This window comes from Tachysurus fulvidraco, chromosome 18 (assembly GCF_022655615.1).
Source record: "Tachysurus fulvidraco isolate hzauxx_2018 chromosome 18, HZAU_PFXX_2.0, whole genome shotgun sequence".
Lineage (NCBI taxonomy): Eukaryota > Metazoa > Chordata > Actinopteri > Siluriformes > Bagridae > Tachysurus > Tachysurus fulvidraco.
The window spans coordinates 19,334,844-19,347,343 of NC_062535.1; the positions used below are offsets into that span (position 1 = coordinate 19,334,844).

The following is a 12,500-nucleotide window of genomic DNA, read 5'->3' on the forward strand; positions in this document are numbered from 1 at the left end:
TAAACTCTGCTCCGTTTTTATGAAGACGGAGATAAACATGACGGCGTGTTTAGTTTGACCCCTGGGGGAAATCGTTCAGAGGAGATTCCATCGTGTCACCATCACTGGACTTCTCAGGAAGTTCCCAAGACCCCTTATGATACCAAGCTGCATGGACGCCGCCTGCTCTCGCCTTTTTTTTTCCTTTCAGCTTCTGAGAATCGATTCTGCTGCCGGAGTCAGACAGTTTGTACAGGTTATAAAGCGCTATTGTGGCACGATCAAACAATAAGCGGCTGTGGAGGAATGTGTTGGACCTCCGACAGTTCACACTCTTATCTGAGTCTTGGCACAAAAAGGAAACGTGGAGTCGAGCTGCAGTAAACGTCTGCACCGAAGGCCTTTGTCTGAGACCGAAGCCATATTTAAGCTGCACTGGAACACGATACGAGGAACGGAGGTGTGTGTTTACACAGTAAACCTCAGAAGTGTCCGAAAGACTGCCGTCGTGTTGGACGTGAAGTTCGGGACACTTTATATCGCTGAGGACTTTACATTCACTTCGAACGATTTTTTTTACCCTCGTGTTAATAAGGAGCGAAAAGGAAGTCCGAACTTTCCTACTTCCTCAAAACATAAAGTGGGTCAAAAGTGTGATGAGAGCAGGAAGCTTTCTGTGTCACAGAAACAACAACGATCCTGATTACACTAAAATAAGTCTTCATGGGTTACTGAACACTTTTCTGTCCCACGTTCCCTGTGATAATAAAGAGTCAGTGACGCTCCTCCTTTCTTCTTCACATCATCTCCGGTGTCCAGGACGTCGGTCTTAGACTCGATTTTCCAGCCGTCTCCAGTCTGAACTCCTGAGACATGTGTTTTTCATTTTCTTCTTTCATCGTCTCGCCTCCTCGAATGTGGGATCGGTGCAGACGTCCACAAGCGACTGCAGGCCAGAAGCTCCGAATAATCCTGATGTTCAAACCCCACTTTGTAGAATAAGCGTAAGCAGCTAATTCCTGGTTGTGTTGTTAATCAGTACCGAGCGCTCAGACTGATCAGAACCTCTACAGTATACAGATGGATGTTCAGGTTAACTCTTGTATATAAAAATAAAGCTTCTGGGTAATTTGCAGCGTGTTCCTAACGTCTAGGTGTTTAATAGCACTAACATTACATAGTGTGAATGTTGCCTTATAATCACATTAGTGTTAGGATGTGAGCTTGGTGTGTTTATACTGTTTGCTGTGTTGAGCTTCTCCTCTAGCTAACAGCAGCTTGAGCTCTGGACCAAATCCTGGACCTGTGTCCTGATCCCTACAGTCCTCACGGCAGTTATAACCCCAGGAGTGTTTATGTTCCTCAGAGGAACTGATCGTATCAGTATTACAGTCTGAAGAAGATGCGTTTCAGTTCAGTAGAAACTAAAATACGTTGAACCCTGAATCTGGTGTGATGACGATGTTCCTCTGAATAATCTGCAGTCCATCAATAACACAGTATCGTCTTCATAGTATTGTTTATTTATGTGACTCAGAAGGCAGAACTTATTTATTTGTTTGTTTGTTTGTTTGTTTGTTTGTTTGTTTGTTTGTTTGTTTATATTTTAACATTTATCCCACAGAGCTACTGGGTTCTGGACTCTAACTGGTTGTCAGGTGTTGATTAGTTTTCTATAAGAGAAGCTCATGTTTATATTAAATCACTCGTTCTGATCCTTTATCGATGCGTGTGTGTGTGTGTGTGTGTGTGTGTGTGTGTGTGTGTGTGTGTGTGTGTGTGTGTGTGTGTGTGTGTGTGTGTGACATGCAGAAGGAGTCTAAAGTATGAGGTGTGTGTGTGTGTGTGTGTGTGTGTGTGTGTGTGTGTGTGTGTGTGTGTGTGTGTATAATGTGGTGAAGGAGTCTCCAGTGTGAGGTGTGTGTGTGTTTTTTGTGTGCTGTGTGTGTGTGTGTGTGTATGTGTGTGTGTATGTGTGTGTGTTTTGTGTGTGTTGTGTGTCTGTGTGTGTGTCTATGTGTGTGTGTGTTCTGTGTGTGTGTGTGTGTGTTTTGTGTGTCTGTGTGTGTTTTGTGTGTGTGTGTGTGTGTATATATGTGTGTGTGTGTGTTGTGTGTCTGTGTGTGTGTGTGTTTTGTGTGTGTGTGTTTTTTGTGTTTTTGTGTGTGTCTGTGTGTGTGTGTGTGTGTGTGTGTGTGTGTGTGTGTGTGTGTGTGTGTGTGTGTGTGTGTGTTTTGTGTGTGTGTTTTTGTGTTTTTTGTGTGTGTCTGTGTGTGTGTCTCTGTGTGTGTGTGTTTTGTGTGTGTGTGTGTGTCTCTGTGTGTGTGTGTGTGTGTGTGTTTTGTGTGTGTGTGTGTTTTTTGTGTTTTTTGTGTGTGTCTGTGTGTCTGTGTGTGTTTTGTGTGTGTGTTTTTTTTGTGTTTTGTGTGTGTGTGTGTGTGTGTGTGTGTGTGTGTGTGTGTGTGTGTGTGTGTGTGTGTGTGTGTGTGTGATATTTTCTCTAACAGCTCGTCTCTGAGTGTTTAACTCTTATTAGTGAAGGTTTCTTCTTCCTCTTAAAATAAGGTGAAACTGAGTCACTGCACATTAAATAGTGTTAAAGATCCCTGATGGTTATAAACCTTTAACTCATGTTCATGAAGCTCAAAAGTCTGTTAATGAGCTGAAAATGAACACACAATTAAAATCAAACTATTATAACCAAATAACATTCTTTATAATATGACATATTTTATCCTTTCGGGATTTTGGAGAACAGATGATGTGTCTCCCCCAAGTGGTAGTGATCTGAACTGCAGCCAACGTTACTGACATGGTGTCAGCAGTTTGTTCATGAAGCTCTGGCTGTAAAACTGTAGAATTGTTTATAAGAACATGAGATAAAGCCAAAGCTCGTTACATTCCTGTGTGTGGCTGAAGTTATTGCATCAGACTGAATGTAAACAGGAGGCGAGGCCATGCTGAGGCATTATCATCCATTTATTATGTGTTTATTAAAGACAAAAGGGTGTAAAGTGCAGGAAGGTTCTACAGTGGGACCTGGTTAGATTGTTTAAGTCGTCAACATGCGAGCGAGCGGATTTACTTTTACACACAAGCTGCAGGGATTAAGTCATAAAAACAGGAACGTTATTACAGTCTGTCATCTGTACAGGCTGCTGAGTTGTGTTGGGTCCTGAAGAGCAGACAGTTCATCATCTTCATGTCAGAGGGGATAAATCATTTACTCTGAGAGAGAGAGGGGGGTGAGAGAGAGAGGGAGGGAGAGAGAGAGAGAGGGTGAGAGAGGGAGGAGAGGGAGGGGGAGAGTGAGGAGCTAGATAGATCTCTCTCCTCTCTCCTTACGTCTCTTCTTTCTTTCTCTCTCTCGTTCTCTCTCTCTCGTCGCTTCTGTTCTCTCTGCTCTTTACTTTTCTCTTTTCTTTCTTTCTCTTTTTATCCTCCTTTCTAGATTTTTTTTCTCTCGTCCTTCGCTGCGCTTCTCTCTTCTCTCGTCGCTTCTTTTCTTTCTATTCTTTCTATCTCTTTTCTTTCTCTCTTCATCTCATCTCATACTCCTCTCTCTCTCTCTCTCTGTTCTATTTCGCTCTCTCCTTTCTCTCTTTCTTTCAGACTCTTTTTCGTTTTTCTCCTCCTAACTAGTTCTCTCTCTCTCTCCTGTCTATCTCTCTCTCTGTCGAAACGGGGGCACGGCGACAAGCTCTCTCTCTCTTTCTTCATTCTTTTTTTTTATTCTCCCCGCCCCCCTCCCCTTCCACCCTCCTCCTCACAATATAATAAAGTATAAAATCTAGATATAACCAAATAAATGTGGACATTTTGCTGTAACAGTTCTGTGTATGGGATCAGATTCATCTGTAATATTTAGCACACACACATATATATAGAAGGTCTCCACAAAGGAGACCTTTCTTTCTTTCTTTCTTTCTTTCTTTCTTTCTTTCTTTCTTTCTTTCTTTCTTTCTTTCTATACGTTTACAGCTATAAGCACTTAACACTGTCACTGAGCCTCTGAGCCAACAGGGGGCACCAGAGGACTGCAGGATATTCATGTATTGTGTTGAAACAGAAAGTTCTTGTCCTTGTTGCTGTATTTCAGGTAATGTGTAAAGTTCCTCGTTCCATCACCTGACTGTTTCTTATCAACACCACAACATCTCAGATACATTTTAAATCGATTTTCTTGACTATGGGAGCACGAGCGTCACCTCCACCTCACCTCTGACCGTGACGGTGGTGACCGTCTCACTGCTGCCGATGGAATTGGTGGCCACACATTTGTACTCGCCGCTGTCAGACACTTTGAGCTGAGCGATCGTCAGAATGCCGTCCTTGGTGATTTTTGCCCCTGAAGACATTGCAGTCCCCCCCACACGCGTCCAGTGGAAGCTGATTGGATGAGAGCCGTGGGCGATGCACTGCACGCGCATGGAGTCGCCACGGCGAGCGGTCACGCGATCAGGAATGGTGGTGGCATAAGGAGGAGCTACAACACAAAGATTTTTTTTAAACCATATAATTTTATGATGTTGCTATAGAAACGGTAAAGTATTAAAAGGGGTGCATTGATATAACCTGTGATTTGCAGCTTGTTACAGGCGGAGCTGCACTTCTACAGACTCGTTATTACAGTAACTGAGTTTGATCCTCACTTTTTACCCCAACAGTCTCTCAGCAGTCAACAAATCCAAAGTCCAGGCGACGTGCAGCACAGACTGAGGTTCAGCAGATAAGTTTCAATTCTTTGAAGAGTTCAGTGATTACGTTACAGAGTTTTTATGGATTTTTAAAGGATTTTGAAGGTTTAATCAGGTTTCTGTTTAATTACTAAACCCCCCTTCCCCCCCGTGTGCTGCGTCAGCGTCAGCGTTAAAGGTCATTATTATACATCTCGCTCTAATCAAACACATCTCATGGAATCTCAGGGGAAAATTACAAGAAGCATCTAAAATTATGTACAGAAGTGGAAGAAGAAGAAATGTGTGTGTGTGTGTGTGTGTGTGTGTGTGTGTGTGTGTGTGTGTGTGTGTGTGTGTGTGTGTGTGTGTGTGTGTGTGTGTGTGTACGTGTGTGTGTGTGTGTGTGTACGTGTGTGTATTTGTGTACGTGTGTGTACGTGTGTACATTTGTGTTTTCATACGTGTGTGTGTGTGTGTACGTGTGTGTGTACATGTGTGTACATGTGTGTATTTGTGTACGTGTGTGTACGTGTGCACATTTGTGTTTTCATACGTGTGTGTGTGTGTACGTGTGTACATTTGTGTTTTCATACGTGTGTGTGTGTGTGTGTGTGTACGTGTCTGTGTACATGTGTGTCTGTTTGCGTACGCGCGTGTGTGTGTGTAAGTGTTTGTGTGTGTGTCTGACTTACTGTCCACCTCCATCTGCACGTACGCTTCACTGAAACCTGCTGAGTTTGTGGCGTTACAAATGTACTGACCTGCAACACACACATACACACACACACACACACACACACACACACACACACACACACACACACACACACATAAACACATACACATAAAAACACACACACGTAAACACACATGCAGCACTATATCGAGCAGTGAGTATTGAGCAGTGAGTATTGAGTAGTGAGTAGTGAGTATTGAGTATTGAGCAGTGAGTATTGAGTAGTGAGTATTGAGCAGTGAGTATTGAGCAGTGAGTAGTGAGTAGTGAGTATTGAGCAGTGAGTATTGAGTAGTGAGTATTGAGTATTGAGCAGTGAGTATTGAGTATTGAGCAGTGAGTATTGAGCAGTGAGCAGTGAGTATTGAGCAGTGAGTAGTGAGTATTGAGCAGTGAGTATTGAGCAGTGAGTATTGAGTAGTGAGTATTGAGCAGTGAGTATTGAGCAGTGAGTATTGAGTATTGAGCAGTGAGTATTGAGCAGTGAGTATTGAGCAGTGAGTATTGAGTATTGAGCAGTGAGTATTGAGCAGTGAGTATTGAGCAGTGAGTAGTGAGTATTGAGCAGTGAGTATTGAGCAGTGAGTATTGAGTAGTGAGTATTGAGCAGTGAGTATTGAGCAGTGAGCAGTGAGTATTGAGCAGTGAGTATTGAGTATTGAGCAGTGAGTAGTGAGTATTGAGCAGTGAGTATTGAGCAGTGAGCAGTGAGTATTGAGCAGTGAGTATTGAGTAGTGAGTATTGAGCAGTGAGTAGTGAGCAGTGAGTATTGAGCAGTGAGTATTGAGCAGTGAGCAGTGAGTATTGAGCAGTGAGTATTGAGCAGTGAGTATTGAGTAGTGAGTATTGAGCAGTGAGTAGTGAGCAGTGAGTATTGAGTATTGAGTAGTGAGTATTGAGCAGTGAGTAGTGAGCAGTGAGTATTGAGTATTGAGCAGTGAGTATTGAGCAGTGAGCAGTGAGTATTGAGCAGTGAGTATTGAGCAGTGAGTATTGAGCAGTGAGCAGTGAGTATTGAGCAGTGAGTAGTGAGTATCGAGCAGTGAGTATTGAGTATTGAGCAGTGAGTATTGAGCAGTGAGTATTGAGCAGTGAGCAGTGAGTATTGAGCAGTGAGTATTGAGCAGTGAGTATTGAGTAGTGAGTATTGAGCAGTGAGTAGTGAGTATTGAGCAGTGAGTATTGAGCAGTGAGTAGTGAGTATTGAGCAGTGAGTATTGAGCAGTGAGTATTGAGCAGTGAGCAGTGAGTATTGAGCAGTGAGTAGTGAGTATCGAGCAGTGAGTATTGAGTATTGAGCAGTGAGTATTGAGCAGTGAGTATTGAGCAGTGAGCAGTGAGTATTGAGCAGTGAGTATTGAGCAGTGAGTAGTGAGTATCGAGCAGTGAGTATTGAGTATTGAGCAGTGAGTATTGAGCAGTGAGTATTGAGCAGTGAGCAGTGAGTATTGAGCAGTGAGTATTGAGCAGTGAGTATTGAGTATTGAGCAGTGAGTATTGAGCAGTGAGTATTGAGCAGTGAGTATTGAGCAGTGAGTATCGAGCAGTGAGTAGTGAGTATCGAGCAGTGAGTATTGAGTATTGAGCAGTGAGTAGTGAGCAGTGAGTATTGAGTATTGAGCAGTGAGTATTGAGTATTGAGCAGTGAGTATTGAGTATCGAGCAGTGAGTATTGAGTATTGAGCAGTGAGTATTGAGCAGTGAGTAGTGAGTATCGAGCAGTGAGTATTGAGTATTGAGCAGTGAGTATTGAGCAGTGAGTATTGAGCAGTGAGTAGTGAGTATTGAGCAGTGAGTATTGAGCAGTGAGTATTGAGCAGTGAGTATTGAGTATCGAGCAGTGAGTATTGAGTATTGAGCAGTGAGTATTGAGCAGTGAGTAGTGAGTATCGAGCAGTGAGTATTGAGTATTGAGCAGTGAGTATTGAGCAGTAAGTATTGAGTATTGAGCAGTGAGTATTGAGCAGTGAGTATTGAGCAGTGAGTATTGAGTAAGTTAGGACACATCCGCACTCACCCGAGTCTTGTCGTCCGACGTTACTGAGTGTCAGAGTTCCTCCCACTGACTTGTGCTGCCATGGCAACGGAGCACGCAGCTTAGACCATGTAATGACAGGTGTAGGGAAACCTGGGAAAAGAGGTGGAGCTTATTCACCTCCTACTCTGTGTGTTATGTGGGGTGTGTGCTGCGTCTGTATTACCGGTTGCTTGGCAGTGCATGGTTACGGTTTGTCCCTCAACAGCCGTCATGTCAGTCTGCTGAACGCTAGCCTTGGGCTCTATGGCAACTGAGGCTCCGCCTTCAACCTTAAGCTCCACCTTCTCCTCAGATGTGCCATCCTTGTTTTGGGCGCGACACACAAATGTCCCGCCGTCTTGAGGTGTTGTTACTGTCACCTGCATATTAACACAAGATGCACACTTCAGTTCACCGTCAATATACACACACCTACACACACACACCTACACACACACCTACACACACACACCTACACACACACACACCTACACACACACCTACACACACACACCTACACACACACACCTACACACACACACACCTACACACACACCTACACACACACACCTACACACACACACCTACACACACACACCTACACACACACACACACACACCTACACACACACACACACACCACCAAACACACACCCGACACACCACACCACACACACACACCACCAAAGACCACACACACCCACACCCCCACACCCCCACCCACCCACACCCCCACCCCCACACACCCACCCACACCCACACACACCCACCCCACACCCAACACCATACACCCACACACCACACCCACACACCCCGCCCACACCTATACTCACACCCACACCTACACCCCACCAAACCCACCACACCCACACCACTATCCCACCTATACCGATACCCACACACACACCAACACCCCCCACAGCACCAAAAACAACACAAACACCCACCACACACCTCTTCACACACCAACCCCCACCACCCTCACCACCCACATACCCACCTACACACACACCCCTCCCCCACAACCCCAGACACACACCCACACCCACCCACACACACACACACACCTATGCACACACACACACACACACACACCTATACACACACACCTATACACACACAACTAATCACACACACACACACACACCTATACACACACACACCTATTCACACACACACCTATACACACACACACCTATACGCACAAACCTATACACACACACCTATACGCACAAACCTATACACACACACCTATACACACACACCTATACACACACACCTATACGCACAAACCTATACACACACACCTATACACATACACCTATACGCACACACCTATACACACACACCTATACACACACACCTACACACACACACCTATACGCACAAACCTATACACACACACCTATACGCACACACCTATACACACACACCTATACACACACACCTATACACATACACCTATACGCACAAACCTATACACACACCTATACACACACACACCTATACACACACCTATACGCACACACCTATACACACACACCTATACACAAACACCTATACACACACCTATAGACATACAAATACACACACCTATACACACACCTATACGCACACACCTATACACACACACCTATAGACATACAAATACACAAACCTATACACATACAAATACACACACCTATACACAGACACCTATACACACACCTATACACACACACACACCTATACGCACAAACCTATACACACACACCTATACACACACACCTATACACACAAACCTATACACACACACCTATACACACACACCTATACACACACACCTATACACACACACCTATACACACACACCTATACACACACACCTATACACATACACCTATACGCACACACCTATACACACACACCTATACACACACACCTATACACACACACCTATACACACACACCTATACACACACACCTATACACACACACCTATACACACACACCTATACGCACACACCTATACACACACACCTATACACACACCTATAGACATACAAATACACACACCTATACACACACACCTATACACACACCTATACACACACCTATACGCACACACCTATACACACACACCTATAGACATACAAATACACACACCTATACACACACACCTATAGACATACAAATACACACACCTATACACACACACCTATAGACATACAAATACACACACCTATACACATACAAATACACACACCTATACGCACACACCTATACGCACACACCTATACACACACCTATAGACATACAAATACACACACCTATACACACACCTATACACACACCTATAGACATACAAATACACACACCTATACACACACCTATAGACATACAAATACACACACCTATACACACACCTATACGCACACACCTATAGACATACAAATACACACACCTATACACACACCTATACACACACCTATACACACACCTATACACATACAAATACATACACCTATACACAAACAAATACATACACACATATACACACAAACACACACATACGCATACACACACCTATACACACACAAATATATACACACACGAATACACGCACAGAGATGCACACATACACACACACATACACACACACCTATACACACAAATACATACACACACACATACACACACAGAGATGCACACATACACACACAGAGATACACATATATACACACAAACACACACATACTCATACACACACACATACACACACAAATACATACACACACGAATACACACACAGAGATGCACACATACACACACACATACACACACAGAGATGCACACATACACACACAGAGATACACATATATACACACAAACACACACATACTCATACACACACACATACACACACAAATACACACACAGAGATGCACACATACACACACACACACACATACACACACAGAGATGCACACATATACACACACCTTTGCTGTCAAACTGGTGCCTGTCGTTGTGGAAACCAGTACGAGTTCTCTTCCCACTTCCTGTTTAAACCAGGTAATAGAGGGGCGGGGCTTTCCAGACGCATGGCACTGCAAGGATGTGACTCCACCCACTTTTACCTTTACTTGGCTGGCAGGGGTCACACGCACGTTTGGAGGCTCTTACACACACACACACACACACACACACACAAATAAATACCCAGAAAAACACACACACACACACACACACACACACACACACACACACACACACACATATAATCACCCTTCACTCACGCTTTACGGTAAGCGTTGCCATGACAGTGCCTTTGCCTTGTGCGTTGGTTGCTATGCAGCGATACTGTCCCTGGTTACCGGGGCGAGCTGAAGCGACAGTCAGTACCGAACCATCAGGGCCGACTTTAACGTTATCTGGAGTAAAGAAAAAACACAGAATGTAACGAGAGAATAACGAGAGACTAGAAATAAAACAATTAACAAAATGTTTAATAACACTGTTTAATAACATTAACACTAAACGCTGCATTTCTATTGGCTGACAGCAGCAGTGGAGGTGATGACTCACAAATTAAATATATTTATAATTGGATAAAATATGTGTTCTGTAATAAATAAAGAGAATGTAATTGGAGGCGAATCTCAGGAGGAATAAACCACTTCAAGGTGTTATGAGAGGATGACAGACGACAGGATGGAGTGAGAAGTCTTCACTCCTCCACCAGCTCACTGCAGTAACACACTCACCTGCTAGCGGCTGGTTGTTGGGTCGTTTCCACTCCAGTTGTACAGGCTGAGCTCCGCTGGTCACTCGGCACCTGATGCTCACTGTTTCGTCCTGTTTAACGCTCACGCTGCGAGGCTCCACAGACACAACCGGCTTCTGAGCGAATACTGAAACATCACGGATAAACACAGAGTTAGAAACATTCCTGTTTTACTGGCTGACCTTTAAGACCTCTCTGTTCTAATGGGGGGGGGGGGGGCATGTTAGCACGTTTGCCTCACACCTCCAGGGTCGGGGTTCGATTCCCGCCTCCGCCTTGTGTGTGTGGAGTTTGCATGTTCTCCCCGTGCCTCGGGGGTTTCCTCCGGGTACTCCGGTTTCCTCCCCCGGTCCAAAGACATGCATGGTAGGTTGATTGGCATCTCTGGGAAATTGTCCGTAGTGTGTGAGTGAATGAGAGTGTGTGTGTGTGTGTGAATGAGAGTGTGTGTGTGTGTGAATGAGAGTGTGTGTGTGTGCCCTGTGATGGGTTGGCACTCCGTCCAGGGTGTATCCTGCCTCGATGCCCGATGACACCTGAGAAAGGCACAGGCTCCCCGTGACCCGAGAAGTTCGGATAAGCGGTAGAAGATGAATGAGTGAATGAGTGAGTGAGTGAGTGAGTGAGTGAGTGAGTGAGTGAGTGAGTGAGTGAGTGAGTGAGTGAGTGAGTGAGAGTTCTGATGGGTTTGTATACACTGAAGATGCTCCTGAGGATTTTAACACACCACTCGGTCTCACTGGATAATGGAGCTCAGGCTGACAGTGTGATACACAGAAACTAGTCAAAAGCTTCTTTTTATAGAAATGTGACAAATCTGTCTGGAAAATGTCTCATGAACACAAGACACTAGGAATTAAAGGGAAAAAACAGGAACTCAGACCATCAGGAAGTCAGACCATCAGGAACTCAGTACAACAGGAACTCAGTACAACAGGAACTCAGACCATCAGGAACTCAGTACAACAGGAACTCAGACCATCAGGAACTCAGACCATCAGGAACTCAGTACAACAGGAACTCAGACCATCAGGAACTCAGACCATCAGGAACTCAGTACAACAGGAACTCAGACCATCAGGAACTCAGTACAACAGGAACTCAGACCATCAGGAACTCAGACCATCAGGAACTCAGTACAACAGGAACTCAGACCATCAGGAACTCAGTACAACAGGAACTCAGTACAACAGGAACTCAGTACAACAGGAACTCAGACCATCAGGAACTCAGACCATCAGGAACTCAGACCATCAGGAACTCAGTACAACAGGAACTCAGACCATCAGGAACTCAGCCCATCAGGAACTCAGTACAACAGG

General features: G+C 44.4%; 1 protein-coding gene across 1 annotated transcript in view; it reads right to left on the reverse strand.

Annotated features, from left to right (window-relative positions):
* Positions 1-2,940: 2,940 nt before the first annotated feature.
* Positions 2,941-12,500, reverse strand: part of LOC113646610 (basement membrane-specific heparan sulfate proteoglycan core protein-like) — an 11,981-nt gene continuing 2,421 nt past the window's right edge. Inside the window, exons 2-9 of the mRNA XM_047803224.1 lie at positions 11,159-11,305; positions 10,691-10,825; positions 10,394-10,572; positions 7,597-7,792; positions 7,413-7,523; positions 5,351-5,419; positions 4,199-4,465; positions 2,941-3,207 (exon numbers count right to left, since the gene is read on the reverse strand). Of these exons, the coding sequence (XP_047659180.1) occupies positions 3,203-3,207; positions 4,199-4,465; positions 5,351-5,419; positions 7,413-7,523; positions 7,597-7,792; positions 10,394-10,572; positions 10,691-10,825; positions 11,159-11,305 (1,109 nt within the window). The 3' untranslated portion in view covers positions 2,941-3,202. The remainder of the gene's footprint in view (positions 3,208-4,198; positions 4,466-5,350; positions 5,420-7,412; positions 7,524-7,596; positions 7,793-10,393; positions 10,573-10,690; positions 10,826-11,158; positions 11,306-12,500) is intronic.